General features: G+C 45.8%; 1 protein-coding gene across 2 annotated transcripts; it reads right to left on the bottom strand.

Moving 5' to 3' along the window:
- Positions 1-2,818: 2,818 nt before the first annotated feature.
- Positions 2,819-14,509, bottom strand: LOC127045220 (zinc finger and SCAN domain-containing protein 20-like). Of its 2 annotated transcripts, none has more exons than XM_050941083.1 (2): positions 13,737-14,509; positions 2,819-3,420 (listed from the first exon to the last, which is right to left on the bottom strand). In XM_050941083.1, the coding sequence occupies exons 1-2, from the start codon at positions 14,383-14,385 to the stop codon at positions 2,891-2,893; spliced, it is 1,179 nt and encodes a 392-aa protein (XP_050797040.1). In that variant the 5' UTR covers positions 14,386-14,509; the 3' UTR covers positions 2,819-2,890. The 2 variants fall into 2 exon arrangements, with proteins under 2 accessions (XP_050797040.1, XP_050797039.1); XM_050941082.1 differs by lacking the exon at positions 2,819-3,420 and adding an exon at positions 12,134-12,708.
- Positions 14,510-20,920: the final 6,411 nt, after the last annotated feature.

Raw genomic sequence — 20,920 nt, forward strand, 5'->3', positions numbered from 1 at the left:
ATTCAAAGCCATCAGCAGAGCTCAGAGACTCTGTCTTAACACACAGGGATCTGAAAAAGAAAAAAACAGCCTATTGCGGCTCTTTTTGGAGCCCTAATAGGATTTTAATTCAGCAGCATGTTTCATTTGCATTTCTTTTACCCCTTTTTACAATATACACCACACATGTCTGAGGGAAAATGCACATTCCTTGTATACTATAACTTTTTAAAAACATTAGCCATATCAATTTTTACATAAGGTGTAACTGTTTCTTTTGTTCTTACAGAGTTTTCATGTATCCTTATCAAAGTGACAGTCTGATTCCACAGAGCCATTTTAAGGCTCAGTGTTTTTAACATTGCTTCTTTTGTTTTCTGCACCTCACCTCTGCTGTTGCTTCAGAGGGTCACTGTTAATTTCTTATTCTTTCACTACAGCTCTTATCTGCTATTGTTACAAAAAAAAACAAACCAAACAAACAAACAGACTCTAGAATCTCTACCTATTCTCCTGATTTTGACTGCCCTATTGCAGCCATGACTTGGTCTTTATTTAAAAACATTTTAATTTTTGTAAAGAATGAAGTTACCCTTTAAGGGTTAAATGCTAAATCCCAAAGCCAAACAACACTAATTGCCTATGTCTTGCAAAAAGGTCTGTCAGTTTTGCAACTTTGAATTAAAGAGTCAAATGAATTTGTAGTGGCATTAAAAACAAAAACAAAATCAATTTCTTACCCCTACAAAACAGGAGTTTTACAAACCAGATGTGCTGGTTTAGATTCTTAGAACTTCACATATTTTCACAGACAAATAGATACATACACTTTTTTTTTCTTAACATTTCTTTACACTACTTTGTTTTTACATAGCTGTATATATATTTGGATGATTTACAGGCATTCTTCTGGAAAAGGGCCCATTTTCCCTTCAGAATGGCTGCAAAGAAACCAAGAATTCTCTCTTTAACATGGTCCTTTTTAACATTTTCCACAAAGTTTAACTGCTTAATTCTCTCCAGCCTCTGTAGAGTTAACTTTTCACTCTCTTCCCTTAAATCACTTGTTTATGTCCCAAAATGACACCTTTATCACCTCAGATTTTACCATTTTAAGTATTGTTCCAGGGATTCATGCCTGCACTTACTGCTTTTCTTACTCCTGACACTATGCCCTTAGGCCATGGCTACACTTACAGTTTTGCAGCGCTGGTAGTTACAGCTGTGTTCGTACAGCTGTGTAGGGCCAGCGCTGCAGTGTGGCCACACTGACAGCGACCAGCGCTGCAGTGTGGCTACATCTGCAGCACTTGCAGCGCTGTTGGGAGTGGTGCATTGTGGGCAGCTGTCCCACAGAGCACCTCGTCCCATTTTGGCGCTGTGGCTTGTGGGAAGGGGAAGGAAGTGTGAGTGTCTTTCCGCTTCCTGTTCCAATGCCCCATGGTGCTTTGCTACACATTCCGAGCAGTTTGGCGGCATTGTGAGTCTGCAGCGCGATTTCTGAGATTTCTGTTACAAATGGAGCCTGAGCTGCTGAGGACCTTGCTGATGAATGTTGCCAGCACATCATGCATGGCAGTGGAGCTATTCCATCAGCTGCAAAGTGACAGTGAGGAGTCAGACGATGATATTGAAACGCCTGACGCTCAAGACACTCAATTGCTTGTGGCAGTAACAGACGTGCTCAGCACCGTGGAACGGCGCCTTTGGGCTCAGGAAACCAGCACTGAGTGATGGGATCACATCGTCCTGCAAGCCTGGGATGACGAGCAGTGGCTGCAGAACTTTCGGATGAGAAAAGCCACTTTCATGGGACTCTGTGCTGAGCTCGCCCCTACCCTGCGGCGCAGGGACACGAGATTGAGAGCTGCCCTGCCATTGGAGAAGCGGGTGGCTATTGCAATCTGGAAGCTGGCAACTCCAGACAGCTACCGATCGGTGGCGAACCAGTTTGGAGTGGGAAAGTCCACCGTTGGAATGGTGCTGATGCAAGTTTTCACAGCCATTAATCGCACCCTGCTAAGAAGAACTGTGACTCTGGGGAACGTGCAGGACATTGTGGATGGCTTTGCAGAAATGGGTTTCCCTAACTGTGGAGGGGCAATAGATGGGACGCATATTCCTATTCTGTCACCACCCCACCTGGCATCAGAGTACGTTAATCGCAAGGGGTATTTCTCCGTGGTTCTGCAAGCGCTTGTGGATCACCGTGGGCGTTTCACTGACATTTACTCAGGATGGCCTGGAAAGGTGCATGATACACGCATCTTTCGGAACAGTGCCCTGTTCAGGAGGCTGAGGGCCGGGACTTTTTTCCCAGACCGCAAGATCACAGTAGGGGACGTCGAAATGCCCACTGTGATCCTTGGAGACCCCGCTTACCCCTTAATGCCATGGCTCATGAAACCGTATACAGGGAAGCTTGACAGGAGCAAGGACCGGTTCAACTACAGGCTGAGCCGGTGCAGAATGACTGTGGAGTGTGCTTTTGGCCGTTTGAAAGCCCGCTGGAGGTGTCTTTATGGGAAGCTAGATTTGGGGGAAAGCAGCATCTCCGCTATTATATCCGCGTGCTGTACCCTCCAGAATATTTGTGAAGGAAAGGGTGAAAGATTCAGTGAGGAATGGACCTCCGAGGTTCGACGCCTAGAGGATGAATTTGCACAGCCAGAGAGCAGGGCTACTAGAGAGGCCCAGGAAAGGGCTTCAAGAATTAGGGATGCCATAAGGGAGCAATTTGATGCTGAGAGCCAACAGTAATGTTTGGTGCCTTTGCTGTGCTCCTTTCTACCTTGGGGTACAATATTTACCACTTCCTGCAAAAATAAAACGTATTGAAAAAGCCATAAAATCCTTTATTCAAAGTACAGTACATAAAAGGCCAGGGGGGTTAGGGCGGTGGACTGTACATTCAGAGGTTTGAATATGTCCTGTTTGGATTACTGTTCAATGTCTGCTGCACTTCAGGATTACTATGCTGCAGGGTAATGGGGGTGGAGTGCACAGGGTAAGAATTGTAGTTATCAGGGCTGGTAGGTGATCGTACAGGTGTTGGGGACAGCTGGGGGTAATAAGAAACTGGCTGCTGGAGAAAGGTGTTTTGTGCAAATACTGGGGAACAAGAAAGAGATCTTTGGGAGGGGTGTGGGTTACCACAGTACAGATCTGCCTGCATGGCTACGAGAGACTCGAAAGACTCAGTTTGGTAAGCCAGGAGGCTTATCATCTGCTTTGAGGTTTTTTTGGTAGCCAATTCCTTTCTCCTGCTTTCTGTTTGCCTCCACTCATACATTTTCTCTCTCCATTCCTGCGTCTTCCTACTTTCTCTGTTGTAGTGAATCATAACTGCTTTGATCAATTCTTCTTTTGATTTTCGCGGATTTTTTCTCAAGTTCTGCAAGCGACGTGAGGCCGGTGATCCGGCTGCATTAGTCAAGGTCACTAAAAAAAGCATAGATAGAAACATGTAATACACAGAGGCTACATTGTTTATTATCACACAGTGAAGGAGTTTTTAGACTTTTTGTAGCATCCTTCCCACATACCTAACATAACACAGACAGGCCAGGGAAGCGAAGGCATGGCGAGCAATGGGGTGAGTGTTTCTGCCCCGACTGCACCTGGGAGGGGGAATTGACCGATGGGTCACTGGGGCTTATCTGCACTGGGTACAGGAGGTAGCTGGTGTCCTGCACAGGGGACAGTAGTGAACAGGAAGGTGGCGAGCTGCTGGCGGGGGGGGGCGGTCCGCGTAACTGCCGGCCTGCTGGTGTGTGTGTGTGGGGGAAACGCACAGCTGTGCTGGCTGCCTGCTGGGAAGGGGGGGAGAGACCGGAGCACACCGTGGGGCTGGCTGCCTGCTGGGAAGGGGGGGAGAGACCGGAGGGCACTGCGGGGCTGGCTGCCTGCTGGGAAGGGTTGGAGAGACCGGAGGGCACCGCGGGGCTGGCTACGTGCTGGAAGGGGGTGGGGAGACTGGAACGCACCGCGGGGCTGGCGGGGGGACCGCGTACCTGGCGCCCTGCACTCAAGTATCCCTAAATTCTCAACAGGGTTTCCTACTGCCAGATATATCACTGCTGCGTGTTACCTGGGAAGAGAGGGAGGGTCTTCTACAGCAATGTGGATACCGCCCTGGCCCCTATGCAGCTTGCCTGTGTGCAGCCATGGTCCCCCCACCCCTCGCTGCACAGTGGATCGGACGAGTTAGCCTGACCGGGACAAGGACCACGGTGGCTCTCCCTATAAACTTGTGAAAGCACATTGCGCACACTCTGGCTGCAACTTTTCAAGAGATTACCGAGGCAGATTGCAGAGACGTGATAGAGCAAATCAATGGGCTATTCCACGTTTAGGCATGCATGCAGGCAGCCATAACCCCAACCGTCCTCTCCCAAAACATAAAATCTGCTTACCCAGAACACGCTCCTCTGCTGCTTCTTCACCAACAACTTCCAGCTGCTGCGACTGGCTAGCCTCCTCCTGGCTTGAGAAGAGCTCCTGGCTGCATGCCTCCTGAGACTTTGGGGTGTCTCCCTCCACGGCAGTAGCCTCACTGTCAGCTTCCTCTACACCCTCCCCCACTTCTCCCTGCTCTGAACTCTCCATCATGCTCCTAGGATTGGCAGTGGGGTCACACCCAAGTATGGCATCCAGCTCCTTGTAAAAACGGCAGGTTGTGGGGGCAGCTCCTGAGTGGCGATTTCCCTCACGGGCTTTGCAGTAAGCATTCCTCAGCTCTTTTATTTTGACCCTGCACTGCAACGCGTCCCGTTCATGGCCCCTTCTCATCAAGGACTGCGATATCTGCCCATAGGTATCATAATTTCTCCTTCTGGAGCGCAGCTGTGCTTGCACAGCTTCCTCACCCCAAACACTGATGAGGTCCTGCAGCTCGGAATTGTTCCATGCTGGGGCTCGTTTGGGGCGTGGAGGCATGGTCGCTGATTGATTGAATGATTGATTGCACTCCACACCTGGCTGAGCAAACAGGAAGGGGATTTTTAAAATTCCCGGGGCATTTAAAGGTGGGGTCAGGTGAGCCCAGGGCAGTGGAGTGTGCATGATTACCAGAGAGGCTTCTAAGGTATGCTGGGATACCTCCTTATACCCCGGAGGTCAATAAAAGCGCTGGTGGGCATCCACACTTGCTGACCAGCGCTGGATCACCAGCGCTGGAATCCCTACACCCGAGGCTCGACCAGGGAGTTGCAGCGCTGGCCGTGCTTTGCAAGTGTGGCCACATCCTAAGTTGCAGCGCTGTAACCCCCTCACCAGCGCTGCAACTCTCTAGTGTAGCCATGGCCTTAGGGCTTCCAACCTGTTTTTCAGTTTCTTTATCTGCTGCTTGCCTGCTTTTCTGGGCCCGATCCTGCTTTTTTTTTTTTTTTTTTTAAATGAACCGTTTGTGAGTGCTATTGTGGTCACTTCACAATTTTGAAAGAAGTGTTCAAGGAAAGGGACCAGGAAGGGTGGGGGCTAGTTGAGGAGTCCTCCCTCTTGCTGAATTGGTAGTGGAACACTAATGAATCAGTTTCTGAGGCAGACAGAGGGGAGCAGAACAAGGAGCTTTTTGTCCTTTTAACAATGAGATGGGAATATGAAGGGGGTTGGATCAATCCGGGGTTTGGAGAACGGGGTAAAGGGGAGCGCTCGGTCTGGTGGTGGGAGAGGAGGCTTTTAATAAAGCTTTTAACTTATTATTTGAATAATTGAGAGAGGCCAGTTTTGATTTTGTCCACCTACGATTTGCTTCTTCCCACCACTGCATGAAACAATTAACCTCTCCTTTAGCCAATTTAGTTTTAGTTTGGCCTAGTTTGTCTTTTAAGACGTCCACTCAGTCTTTGTTCCAAGATTTTAACAGTGGCCACTGAGTTTTGGGATCCCCCTGAGTTAGCCTAGACCATTTTCCCAGAAATTTACAGGAGTCTGGACCCTTTTTACAGGAGTCTGGACCCATCCTAAATACATAAAATGAGCCGGCGTTCATTTAGGGAACTGTCCCGACTTAGACGTCTGGTTACCCATACAGGAGGACTTCACACACCAATCACACAAGAAGGAAATTCGGGTTCGTCAGAGCGATGCCCAGTGCAACACACAAAAGGATCCCACAGACTACTGCCTCAATCGCCCTTGCTTTCACACCAGGGGTTTTACCCAAAGTGCGGTGCGGCTGCGATTGTGCAGATTCCACTCACTCAGACCACGGGGACAGGAACCCCTTGGTCGGCCGATCCCCAGACAGAGACGGCACCCAGACTCAAACACTCCACAAGAGGACAGATAGACACAGAGACAGGACAGTCCTCAGTCCGGACAAAGCACAGAAATAATTACCTGACCAGATTCCTGATGTCAGATCCCGGGATCCCTACCAGAACAGAGTGGGAACCAACAGGTTCGATGGCGTAGACCTCACTGTGGCTGTGCGCCTTTCCGCTCTAGTGGGGGACCGCTTGGGCCAAATGCCCAGGTGCCGGCTGCCACGGTCATCCTGCAAAAACGGTCAGGAATCACACAGCCCCAGTGAAGACGGTTGTCATCTCAGCGGGACCTCCAAATTGTCAAAGTTAGAATCAGGACTCACAATTTGTCAGACCACTCTGTTTATTAGCACAGCGCTTCGCCAATAACATTCAGAATATGTGAGTGGCCATGCAAGGCCCAAACAGTCTTATTTATACAGATAAAAGAGCGGGAATTTAGACAAAGGGACAAAGAAATCAAAACAGTAAAATTCACCTGGGGCACAGCATGCATATCCTATTTCCTTACTAACTGTTATCGATCTAAGGCTAATGCTTCACCAATTGCCCTTAAACGGTGCAATTGTTCTATGTTAATGTCTGTATTCCTGACACCTGATTGCAACATTCCAACAACTTTGCTTAAAGGTACAGACAACATTTCTTTAATCCTTTCTATTCTTACTATATAATTCATTCTACTTTCACAACAGGTAAAAGAGACATTAACCTTTAACTATCTGTTTATGACAGATGGCACATGATTAAGGATGCACATCTGTCACGGAGGTCACGGAAGTCACAAATTCTGTGACTTTCTATGACCTCTGTTACTTCTGCAGCAGTTGGTGCTGGCTCAGGGGCTGCCCCAGCAGCAGCAGTTTGCGTGTGTGGGAGGGGCTCAGGGCTGGCAGTTGGGGCAGGGGCTCCCCGGCTCCCACTGGCATGTCCCTGCAGCTCCTAGGCAGACAGTCAGGGGGCTCTGTACACTGCCCGTACCCGCAGGTGCCAGCCCCCGCAGCTCCCATTGGCTGCAGTTCCCAGCCAATGGGAGCTGTGGAGCCGGCGCTTGTGGCAGCAGCAGTGTGTGGAGCCCCACTGGGTGCTCCTCCCCCTAGGCACTGCAGGGACATGCGGAGATGGGTAGGGAGCCTGCCAGCCCTGCCAACCCCTCCCCAGCACCAGAGGGGATCCTGGGCAGCACGCCCTAGCCCAGTCCCCTCTCAGCACCAGCAGGGGTCCTGGGCAGCACAGAGCAGCCCAGCCCCCCAAGCCCAGCACCAGTGGTGGTCCTGGGCCATGCACCACCCACCTCCCCATCCCTCCTAGTACCAGCAGGGGTTCTAGGCCATGCACAGCCCACCTCCCCTCCAGAACCAGCAGGGTTCCCAGGCCACCCTCCCAGAGCACCCATAGCTCCCCACCCAAGTTTTAGTTGTGGGTATATAGTAAAAGTCATGGACAGGTGACGGGCCATGAATTTTTGTTTGCTGCCCGTGACCTGTCTATGAGTTTTACTAAAAATACCCATGACTAAAATGTAGCCTTACACGTGATGAAATATCCATTTTCCTATTCACTTCACTTGCAGCTGTGGGTGCTCAACACGTCTGCAAATCAGGGTGCAGGGTGAGTACCCAGAAAATGAGGAACACACTGTTGGTGACTGCCTGTGAAAAGTTTAAGTGACTTGCCCAGCCTCACATAAGAGCTCCATGGCACAGGAAGGCATAGAATACAGTTCTAAAGAGCAGCATTCAACTGCCTTCACCTTTAGACCACCCTTTCTCTTCCTACAGTCCCCTGCCTCATTCACTGCACGCTGTTCAAGTTCTACAATAAGCGAGGCCTGGTCCTACAGACAGCCTCTTTCACTACAGAATCCCGACTCAATCCCAGAGCAGTGCACTGAATTGAGGCAGTGGGTCCTGTGGAAAAAATAGTATGTGATCACTTTAATTATGGCATTTCCTAACTTTTGAATGCTTGAATTTACGACCTTAATACTGTTCTTTTAGCATAGCTTTGTATATATAAATAAAATGAGAGTAAGTGAGAGAGCAGCTGGCAATTGTGAGTTCCGAGGCTACTATTCCATTGAGGTTTTCTGCAAGAGTGAAGCTCGTGTGAATTATGTTGTCACCAGAACTCCAGGATGGAATTTGGAACAGACCCTCAAGTGATATAACGAGGTGTAGCCTCACTGACATCAAAGGAACCTTGACAATTTACTCCAGCTGAGGATTTGGCCCTATATAGTTATATTGCATGGATCTGCCTTATGAATTCTCTATAGGCTTCTCCCCCCTCCTCCCTTTTCTATTTTTACTATGTAGCATCCTTAAAGGGCTTCCCTTGCTGCTTCTCCCTCTTGTATCTTACAAAGGGTTCTTGACTTCTTCTCAGTTCCCATGTGGTGGATCTTTTTAATTTCTGCTGATGCCACCTTTCCCTACTGCTCCGGGGAAGGCTTTACCACTTCGTTATACCTGGACTTTGCAATGTCTTATAAAATAAAAATGCACACGGAAGTAGAAAATCAGAACTTTTCTTGTTGGGTTAACATATACTGTTGTAAGGGAGAAAATTATCCCAAAGCACTAAATATAAGAAAGGAGTCTGAGCCATTACATTCAGATGTTCCCCTAAGTCTAAGAGGTTTGGATTCACACTTCTGCTTTGTGCCTATCTCTGCTAAATAGTTAAAGGTTACTGATGTACCATGCCTGAAGTTAGCTAATATGAACTTTCTTCCTTAACTGCTTATATGGGTAAAACTCTCTTGTGGGAAGACAAATGGAAAGAGAAAAGGAAAAGGTTGCTTGTGTGCCAAGTTGAATGAAGTGCCTTAGGATTCTGCTAAAAAGAGGTGCAGGATGGAATTGCTATCACCAGATCCTGCTGAATTTCCCTTATCTTCATCATAAGATTCTTTTAATGTCACTGTATCTGCATGTCACCCTTGAGCCTTGAATATCTACTGAGGCACTATGAAGTGGTGGAAGCAGCTACAAGCATGACTGAGAAATCTGTTTGGAATATCACCACGTTCAATCATCACTGGATTTGCAGTCTGTTTCAATACAAACCAGTATATGGAGGCACATGGCTTTAGGAATTACACCTATGCAATGGAATAGTCTTTCAGCTAATTGTAGATAATGTTAAAATGTGATAAGTAGAAGCTGGAGCACTCATAAAACATGCAAGTAGGAGAAGAGGAACTGTTTTTCAGTTAGAGGAAGGAAGTTGAGTCCTGTATGGAGTCAGGACTCCTGGGTTTTGTTTGTAGCTCTGAATTACTACCTGACTTAGCCCATGTGTTAAATGTCAGTTTACTCATCTGCAGAGTGGTTATAATAATACCTACTTCAGAGGTTCTATAACTAATTAATTTTTGAGCTGTACTTAATGTTTGTGAAGTGTGTGAGCTTCTTAGAAGAACAATGCTTTATGAACACATCATTAATTAAGGAAGGACTAATTTATAACAGTGATGTTTTTGAAATCTGTTTTAAGTTGCATTTATTTCTAAGTGCACTGTTTGAAAGAATAACAATACTCTCTACAGCTCAGACAGCAATGTGTTTCTTATCACTTAAGAGGATTTTGAAATGGACAAAATCAAAAATATGTTTATAAATCACATTTGATTCTCTACAACATTATAATCTCCAGTGATATTTGAAAAAAAATTAAAGGTGATTTACAAAGTGTGTGTGTGGGAGTTTGCACCCTTTTTAATTTTATATGTTCTGTCAAAGAAACCTAAAGTATGTTGTAGGATGGAGGTTTTGTTATTTTTCTTTTTTTATTCTTTTCTTAACCTTAGAAATATCAGGAATATCAAGTGTGATCTACATAAGTGTTGCTGGAGTACTTGGTGATCGTCTCTTGGCTATCTCAACTGTCTTCTGCAAAGATAATATGCCTTTCAACAATATCTGAATAAAAATCCTGTTCTGTAATTAGATTTCACCTACTTTACAACTGTGGTGTCGTGATCCTGCAAGTTCTCCAGTAGCCTGTATAGTCTTTGAAGCGAGACAAAATCTGATTTTCTAATGGAACACACACACACACACACACACACAAAATGCATTTTTTCCCATCTATAACACAGACTCGAAAAGGGTACAAACGCTTTTTACTTTCTAGATCACTATTCAGGTTGAAAATCTACTGAGGCCATGTCTACACTTACAGTTTTGCAGCGCTGGTAGTTACAGCTGTGTTAGTACAGCTGTGTAGGGCCAGCGCTGCAGAGTGGCCACACTTACAGCAACCAGCGCTGCAGTGTGGCACATTTACAGCACTTGCAGCACTGTTGGGAGTGGTGCCTTGTGGGCAGCTATCCCACAGAGCACCTCGTCCCATTTCGGCGCTGTGGCTTGTGGGAAAGGGAAGGAAGTGTGAGTGTCTTTCCGCTTCCTGTTCCAACGCCCCGTGGTGCTTTGCTACACATTCCGAGCAGTTTGGCGGCATTGTGATTCTACAGCGCTTTTTCTGCGATTTTTGTTATAAATGGAGCCTGAGCAGCTGACGACCTTATTGATGAATGTTGCCAGCACATCACGCATGGCAGTGGAGCTATTCCTTCAGCTGCAAAGTGAGAGTGACAGTGACAGTGAGGAGTCAGACGATGATATTGAATCGCCTCACTATGAAGACAGTAAATTGCTTGTGGCAGTAACAGACGTGCTCAGCACCGTGGAACGGCGCCTTTGGGCTCGTGAAACCAGCACTCAGTGGTGGGATCACATCGTCCTGCAATCCTGGGATGAAGAGCAGTGGCTGCAGAACTTTCGGATGAGAAAAGCCACTTTCATGGGACTGTGTGCTGAGCTCGCCCCTACCCTGCGGCGCAGGGACATGAGATTGAGAGCTGCCCTGCCAGTGGAGAAGCGGGTGGCTATTGCAATCTGGAAGCTGGCAACTCCAGACTGCTTCAGATCGGTGGCGAACCAGTTTGGAGTGGGAAAGTCTACAGCTGGAATGGTGCTGATGCAAGTTTTCACAGCCATTAATCGCACCCTGCTAAGAAGAACCGTGACACTTGGGAACGTGCAGGACATTGTGGATGGCTTTGCAGAAATGGGGTTCCCTATCTGTGGAGGGGCAATAGATGGGACACATATTCCTATTCTGTCACCACCCCACCTGGCATCAGAGTATGTTAATCGCAAGGAGTATTTCTCCGTGGTTCTGCAAGCGCTTGTGGATCACCGTGGGCGTTTCACTGACATTTACTCAGGATGGCCTGGAAAGGTGCACGATGCACGCATCTTTAGAACAGTTCCCTGTTCAGGAGGCTGAGGGCTGGGACTTTTTTCCCAGACCGCAAGATCACAGTAGGGGACATCGAAATGCCCACTGTGATCCTTGGAGACCCTGCTTACCCCTTAATGCCCTGGCTCATGAAACCATATACAGGGAAGCTTGACAGGAGCAAGGACCAGTTCAACTACAGGCTGAGCCGGTGCAGAATGACTGTGGAGTGTGCTTTTGGCCGTTTGAAAGCCCGCTGGCGCTGTCTTTATGGGAAGCTAGATTTGGTGGAAAACAGCATCACCGCTGTTATATCCGCGTGCTGTACCCTCCATAATATTTGTGAAGGGAAGGGTGAAAGATTCAGTGAGGAATGGACCTCCGAGGTTCGACGCCTAGAGGATGAGTTTGCTCAGCCAGAGAGCACGGCTAATAGGGAGGCCCAGGAAAGGGCTTCAAGGATTAGGGATGCTTTAAGGGAGCAATTTGATGCTGAGAGCCAACAGTAATGTTTGATGCATTTGATGTGCTTTGCTTTACCTTGGTGTATAATATTTACCACTTCCAGCAATAACGTAACGTAGTGAAAAAGAAAAAAAAACCTTTATTCAGCATACAGTACATAACAGGCAAGGGGGTTGGGGTGGCGGACTGTACATTCACAGGTTTGAATATGTCCTATTTTGATCACTATTCAATGTCTGCTGCACTTCAGGATTACTATGGTGCAGAATAATGAGGGTGGAGTGAACAGGGTAAGAATTATAGTTATCAGGGCTGGTAGGTGATCGTACAGGTGTTGGGGGCAGCTGAGGATAATAAGGAACTGGCTGCTGGAGAAAGTTGTTTTGTGGAAATACTGGGGAACAAGGAAGAGGGCTTTGGGAGGGCTGTGGGTTACAACGGTACTTATTTGTCTGCATGGCTACAAGAGACTCGAAAGACTCAGTTTGGCGAGCCAGGAGGCTTATCATCTGCTTTGTGGTTTTTTTGGCAGACAATTCCTTTCTCCTGCTTTCTGTTTGCCTCCATTCATGTACACTCTGTCTCCATTCATACATCTTCTCTCTCCATTCCTGTGTCTTCCTACTTTCTCTGTTGTAGTGGCTCATAACAGATTTGATCAATTCCTCTTTTGATTTTCTAGGATTCCGTCTCAAGTTCTGCAACCTACGTGAGGCCGGTGATCCGGCTGCAGTAGTCAAGGTCACTAGAAAAAAGAGAGATAGAACCATGTAATACCCAGAGGCTACATTGTCTATTATCACACATTGAAGGACTTTTTAGACTTTTGGTAGCATCCTTCTCACATACCTCACATAACACAGAGAGGGCAGGGAAGCTAAGTCATGGCGAGCAATGGAGTGAGTGGTTTTGCCCCGATTTCCCCTCGGGAGTGGGAATTGACCAATGGGTCACTGGGGTTTATCAGCAATGGGTACAGGAGGTAGCTGGTGTCCTGAAGAGGGGACAGTAGTGTACAGGAAGGTGGTGAGCTGCTTGGGGGGGAGTTGTTCTTTGGTCCGCGTTCACGCCGTCCTGCTGGTGAGGGGGCGGGAAGCACCGCGGTGCTGGATGCCTGCTTGGATGGGGGGTGGGGAACGCAGGAGCACACCGCTGTGCTGGATGCCTGCTTGGAGGGGGGTGCATAACACCGGAGCACACTGCGGTGCTGGATGCCTGCTTGGAGGGGGGTGCATAACACCGGAGCACACCGCGTGGATGCTTATGTGCTGGGAGGGGGGGTGGGGAACACCGGAGTACACCGCGTGGCTGGCTACGTGCTGGGGGGGGGGTGTTAACAACAGAGCGCCATGGGCTGGGGAAATGCGAACCTGGCGCCCTGCACTCAAGTATCCCTAAATTCTCAACAGGGTTTCCTACTGCCAGATATATCACTGCTGCGTGTTACCTGGGAAGAGAGGGAGGGTCTTCTAAAGGAATGTGGATACCGCCCTGGCCCCTATGCACCTTGCCTGTGTGCAGCCATGGTCCCCCCTCCCCTCGCTGCACAGTGGATCGGACGAGTTAGCCTGACCGGGACAGGGACCACGGTGGCTCTCCCGATCAACTTGAGAAAGCAAATTGCAAACGCTCTTGCTGCAACTTTTCAAGAGATTACCGAGGCAGATTACAGAGACGTGATAGAGCAAATCAATGGGCTATTCCACGTTTAGGCATGCATGCAGGCAGCCATAACCAAAACCCTCCTCTCCCAAAACATAAAAATCTACTTACCCCGAGCACGATCCTCAGTTTCTTCCTCACCATCAACTTCCAGCTGCTGTGACTGGCTAGCCTCCTCCTGGCTTGAGAAGAGCTCCTGGCTGCATGTGTACTGGGACTCCGGGGTGTCTCCCTCCACGCCAGTAGCCTCACTGTCGCCGTCCTCTACAACCTCCCCCACTTCTCCCTGCTCTGAACTCTCCATCGTGCTCCTAGGATTGGCAGTGGGGTCACACCCAAGTATGGCATCCAGCTCCTTGTAAAAACGGCAGGTTGTGGGGGCAGCTCCTGAGTGGCGATTTCCCTCACGGGCTTTGCAGTAAGCATTCCTCAGCTCTTTTATTTTGACCCTGCACTGCAACGCGTCCCGTTCATGGCCCCTTCTCAGCAAGGACTGTGATATCTGCCCATAGGTATCATAATTTCTCCTTCTGGAGCGCAGCTGTGCTTGCACAGCTTCCTCACCCCAAACACTGATGAGGTCCTGCAGCTCGGAATTGTTCCATGCTGGGGCTCGTTTGGGGCGTGGAGGCATGGTCGCTGATTGATTGAATGATTGATTGCACTCCACACCTGGCTGAGCAAACAGGAAGGGGATTTTTAAAATTCCCGGGGCATTTAAAGGTGGGGTCAGGTGAGCCCAGGGCAGTGGAGTGTGCATGATTACCAGAGAGGCTTCTAAGGTATGCTGGGATACCTCCTTATACCCCGGAGGTCAATAAAAGCGCTGGTGGGCGTCCACACTTGCTGACCAGCGCTGGATCACCAGCACTGGAATCCCTACACCCGAGGCTCGACCAGGGAGTTGCAGCGCTGGCCGTGCTTTGCAAGTGTGGCCACATCCTAAGTTGCAGCGCTGTAACCCCCTCACCAGCGCTGCAACTCTCTAGTGTAGCCATGGCCTTAGGGCTTCCAACCTGTTTTTCAGTTTCTTTATCTGCTGCTTGCCTGCTTTTCTGGGCCCGATCCTGCTTTTATTTTTTTTTTTTCAATGAACCGTTTGTGAGTGCTATTGTGGTCACTTCACAATTTTGAAAGAAGTGTTCAAGGAAAGGGACCAGGAAGGGTGGGGGCTAGTTGAGGAGTCCCCCCTCTTGCTGAATTGGTAGTGGAACACTAACGAATCAGTTTCTGAGGCAGACAAAGAGGAGCAGAACAAGGAGCTTTTTGTCCTTTTAACAATGAGATGGGAATATGAAGGGGGTTGGATCAATCCGGGGTTTGGAGAACGGGGTAAAGGGGAGCGCTCGGTCTGGTGGTGGGAGAGGAGGCTTTTAATAAAGCTTTTAACTTATTATTTGAATAATTGAGAGAGGCCAGGGAGTTGCAGCACAGGCCGTGCTGTGCAAGTGTGTACACCACCTAAGTTGCAGCGCTGTAACCCTCTCACCAGCGCTGCAACTCTGTAGTGTAGACAAGGCCTGAGGCTAAATCTAGTGATGGGGCAATACTGGAGGTATTTATGGTTTTGTAAAATCTCATTGATCTTCTTTTTCAAACCCAAAGCTTCAGACCTGAGCTTCAGTTGCACTAAAGGCACAATGTTTGGAAAGTGTCCTGTATGTGGTTCTGGTTTTGGCCCATCTACGTTTCAGACAAGTAGACAAAACTAGACTGATGGTCATTTTGCAAACTATGGTTGATTTAGGTTTTGTTATACAAAAACAAGTTCCCTTCTATCCCAAATCTTAACCACCACCCTTTCCCTTCTTTGTGTGGTTGGATAAATTTTATTAATTGTGACTATTCTCTAACTGGGATATTCATAGTATTAGAGCAAAGAATCCTGTGGCACCTTATAGACTAACAGACGTTTTGGAGCATGAGCTTTCGTGGGTGAATGCCCACTTCCTCAGATGCATGTAATGGAAATTCCAGGGGCAGGTATATATATGCTAGCAAGCAAGCTAGAGATAACGAGGTCAGTTCAATCAGGGAGGATGAGGCCCTGTTCTAGCAGTTGAGGTGTGAAAACCAAGAGAGGAGAAACTGGTTCTGTAATTGGCAAGCCATTCACAGTCTTTGTTTAATCCTGAGCTGATGGTGTCAAATTTGCAGATGAACTGAAGCTCAGCAGTTTCTCTTTGAAGTCTGGTCCTGAAGTTTTTTTGCTGCAGGATGGCCACCTTAAGGTCTGCTATAGTGTGGCCAGGGAGGTTGAAGTGCTCTCCTGCAGGTTTTTGTATATTGCCATTCCTAATGTCTGATTTGTGTCCTTTTATCCTTTTCCGTAGAGACTGTCCAGTTTGGCCGATGTACATAGCAGAGGGGCATTGCTGGCATATGATGGCGTATATTACATTGGTGGATGTGCAGGTGAATGAACCAGTGATGGTGTGGCTGATCTGGTTAGGTCCTGTGATGGTGTCGCTGGTGTAGATATGTGGGCAGAGTTGGCATCGAGGTTTGTTGCATGGATTGGTTCCTGAGCTAGAGTTTTATGGTGCGGTGTGCAGTTACTGGTGAGAATATGTTTCAGGTTGGCAGGTTGTCTGTGGGCAAGGACTGGCCTGCCACCCAAGGCCTGTGAAAGTGTGGGATCATTGTCCAGGATGGGTTGTAGATCTTTGAGGATGCGTTGGAGCGGTTTTAGCTGGGGGCTATGTGTCATGGCCAGTGGAGTCCTGTTGGTTTCTTTCTTGGGTTTGTCTTGTAGTAGGAGGCTTCTGGGTACACGTCTAGTATTAGGGTAGGTTTGGCTGTGTTCCCCATACATAGAAAGAGAGTGAGAGTTTATTCTTGGACTACAGCAAGTGACAATGATGAGTGGAACAGGAAAAGAATCATGCCTCTGAGAGTGATAAATTCTGTCTATACTAATAGTAGATTACTTTCCGCAATACACTGGTTCAGCTGCGCTGTCTGGCAAGTAGGGTCAGGCAGAGGCATAGCTCTGCACGTTCATAGCCTTGCCCACTTCCTGGCCACTTAAGCAGGACTGGGAGTAGCTACCCCTGCAGAGACTGATCTCTCTGCCACACAGTTATTTTTTATATGGGGCTGCACTCTACATCCCATTGCTTCTCTTCGTAAGTATGTAAAATGAGAGACAAACTTGTGCTCGGTTAGAAGTCATCAGCACAGTTTTCTCATGAGATAATCTTGTAATTAAGCTTCTGTATGTTCAACTGGAAGTAAATCTAATTTTACAAATGTCTTTGTTTTAAAACTTATACTTTAAATGAAAATAAATCCACTTTTAGAAGATGCGCCCCCTTAGGTTAATAAAACATATCATCTTTTAAAATTAAACTAAATACATTTTGATTTTTTTTAATGTAGCACTTTATTTTTTGTATCCAAGTATATTACAAATGGTTCAAGAAGCTTTAATTTGCTACTTTATTGAGAAAAAAACCCCAGCAGGAAAGGGAGATCAAAAGATATGTGACTGCTGAAAACTAAATGCTTTAGTGATTTAACTTCGACACAGGGTTGTACTCAGGAGTCAGGTTCACTCTTTTCAGGTTGTAATGTGGGTGGGCTATTAACAATAAAGTCCCTATGTTGCAGGCTTTTGTTGACAATAATTGTGTCACTCCCTGATAATACCAGTCTATGAAATAATTACTAAAATTTTGCAACCGGAAATGAAAATGTAGGTTGTAATGGTGAAATATTGTGACTTATCTCTTCTAATTTTCAAAACTCTTGCACTAAAGGCAAGCATAATTTTTCTTCAGCATATAAAGGAAGAGTGTGTTCAAATGAATGTATCAAAATATATACATACTTAGTAATATTGCAGCTAAAGTGTTCTTTGTTGCTTTACAAACTAAAACACAGAGTAAATTGGACTGGAACATCAAATCAAGTCATCAGCAAATAACACATTTCATAGAACCAGGGATGGAAACACAGGCAAGAACAATGAGAACTCTCTGAAAGGACATACTCAAATTCTGTTTTGTTCCTCTCTCAAACATCTCACCTTCCACCTCCCTTTCGAAACTCAATCTCTTGTTAGGTCACCCTCACCCATTCTGTTAAAGCCTTACCTTCCTTTGTCAGTTTTCTGACTTCCTCTTGCATTCTCTGTTTTCATTCTCACTGCGGGTTTCAATGTGCCTGCTAATGAACCTCATGATCATCTTTTTACTGACACTTTTAGTCTGTCATCCAATTGGTCATCTCTCCAAAAAACACTTGCATGATATCATTGGCAACACTTCATCTCTCCTTTCCTATTTAGTTTCGGATCATGTCTTCACTTCTTCTGGGCTATGTTTGAACACCCTCTCCAACCTCACACCGCTAACAAAATTACCATATTTTATCACTCTGAAGCACTTTGATCCCACTAGACTTCAGCCTTTCTTGCTTATTCTTCCCTCTAATCTTCAGCTTCCCCTAGTCTGAACCTGAATTCTTTCCATATCTTAAATTCTCCTGGTATACTGACCCATTATAAATAACGAAACTTAGCATTTCAAAAAAACAGTGGCTTGTGTCTCAGATCCACTTACCTTCACCATGCACAACCATCACCCAGTGCATGGACAAGAATGATTCTGGATTTCTTATTGACACCAATCTCTCACATAGCAGAATCTATGAGTAATGCTTTCTACTATCTCCAGTTGGTTAGAAGGTTATTCTATCCTGGTGGACAGTGGCTTAGACTCAGTTACATATGCCTTCATCACCTCCTATTTGTACCAAAGCAATGCCTGAGGAGGTAGCCATCAGCGTGTAGAGAATTCCACCTAGTACAATAGCAGTGCATCTACTCAGCAACATGGGATACTCCAGGCACTTCAAACCTGTCCTCCATGTTCTGCACTGGTTTCCTAAAGAGTATCTAATGAACTTCAAGGTCTTGGTCTTTATCTTCAAGGTGCTCAAATGGCCTATGCTCAACAATTCTAAAATGCTGACTAAAGCTCTGGGATGAACACTGTGGTGACAACTCCTGTCATCAGGCAAAATGGAATTTTCTGCATGAAGGATAAATTCTGTCTGCACAGGAATCAGAGCTTTCTTGGAGACTGGTTTGAAACTGGAACAAACTCCCTCAGGAAGTAAAAACCATCCCAAACTCTTCACCTTCCATTCCAGCAATAAGGTGTACTTCTGCAATATTCCCCTGTCTAACATAAATACAGAGCAGAGTGTCCATTACAACAAACAAACAAAATACCCCAAACCTCCACTGGACACACAATTCTGCCCCTGGGCAGAGGATGAGAGAGAATAAAGCACAGAGACAGATGTTAGTCATGTTGCTTAATGCACAGCTGGAAGCAGCTCAGATATTTCTGTACCAAAAGAGTATAAAACCCTATATAGAATAGAATAGCTTTGTGTCTGTTACAAGAGCTGGAAACTTCATCTGATATGCTGTTGAAGTGCTCTCACTGTGGCTTAAGAGTTTTAATTTTTCTCCATCCTCATTTTTCTCCATCCCCAAGATTCCTGAGGTCTCATTCCCTTCCTTTAAACAAAAACTGTTGCGCCTCTGTCAGCTTGACTGACTCAAAAGCACACCCCAAATATTCTCAGTACATTAAACTTCTGAAAAAGATGGTGACCCTATTTCACATAATCTAAACAGTGAAGAAGTAAAATAGAAATGGAAGAATTTTGAAATGGGAAATTGATTGTTTGGTGACTTGTCAAAGCCCGCACAAAATAAATGTAATGTTTGATGAAGTACTTTCTTTTTTATGTAAAAGTGGAAAAATTAAGGGTCATAGATTTAAAAGCCTCCTGGGAAAGACTTGATCTTGTTCTTCATGAGTTCACTCCTCTCATAGGAAATTCTGACAGATGTTTCGGATGGAAGTTGTAAGGTTGTTTGCAGTTATTCCCTAAGGCCTTGTTTAATCTTTACTAATGTTAGGTAAAGAATTAAGAATCATTCAACTGTTGCAGGCTATAATCTTAGTGTAATTAAATCAGTGTGCTAAATGGAGTCAAAATCTTCTTTTATCAATAGCTTTAGGCACTCCACGGTGCTTGTTCTTTCAAGTATCACTTAGATGCTATCATTTAATTGATCCTAGAACACCTATCCTTTTGTGCATTACTCTATCTTCTCTAATAATAGACATTTTTGAACAAGACGCCATTGAACAAATCTGAATGTTTCTATAGCTATAAGAAATCTTATGCACTGATACTGCAGCTGTAATTTGTTGCAATATGGAATTAGTGTTTTACTGAAAAAAAAATAGATTTTTTTTCCTGTAACTAAGTTAGCATATTTTTCATTTACAGTTAAAATTCAATGAACTTTTCATTTCTGGTTCAATACATAATGTCTTTGAAGATGAAATGAGGAGCATTCTTTTGTCCACGCTGCATTTGTTTCCAGATGTATAGATGTACAAAACTGTAAAAATTATAAAAATATTAAAGAAAATGGTGGGTGGTTATAGTATATGTGAGAATGTTACATAAATCTTGCAAAATGGATAATTCTGTTTTATGAAGCATGTAACAACTGTAATCAACACATTTATGCATGAGGGGAAACCCTTAAAGATTGACATTCATTCTTTGTTTACAAATTTTTATACCTGGGGCATAGACTAATTATCCAGCGGTTGGTTTGAGGTTGGGAAAGAATTTGAATGTGGAATGAATGAGACAACCCTGTTGGCAGCTTCTAACTTCATTATTTCAGAAGATCATAGAAGTCAGAAATGAAAAGACCTGCTTGGTGATCCGTTCCCTTGCAAATGCTGGATTGTTCTCATCAGTTCATTTATAGAGCTTTATCTAGTCTAGTTTTCAATGTCTCATGTAATGTGCTTTCACCACTATTCCACGAGGAAGTTTGTCCTATGTTTCTCTAGGTACTTTCTTGTGCAACCCTCAATGTTTCCTTCCCCCTCTTTGGAGTGTACACCCTCAAATACTTGTACACAGCAATAACTTGGTCATCATTTGTTCACGTTACACTTGTTGAATGAAATTCTGACCATCTTGAAGTCTCTAAGAAAATTCCTATTGGTTTCAGTGGGATCAAGGTTCATCCAATTTATAATAATTCTTCATATGTCCAGCCCAATCCCTTAAGCATTTTGGTGATCTTCACAGACTTGCCTTCAATTTGTGGAGAGTCTACTTCATGGCAACTAAAAATTTGAGGGTGTTGGGGAGAAGGTTTTGGGCACTTAAGACATTAGACTCAGACTCAAGTGATCTGGGTTCAGTTCCATGGTCTGCCACAAGCTTTCTATGTATATTTG

This window comes from Gopherus flavomarginatus, chromosome 2, assembly GCF_025201925.1.
Source record: "Gopherus flavomarginatus isolate rGopFla2 chromosome 2, rGopFla2.mat.asm, whole genome shotgun sequence".
NCBI classification, from domain to species: domain Eukaryota; kingdom Metazoa; phylum Chordata; order Testudines; family Testudinidae; genus Gopherus; species Gopherus flavomarginatus.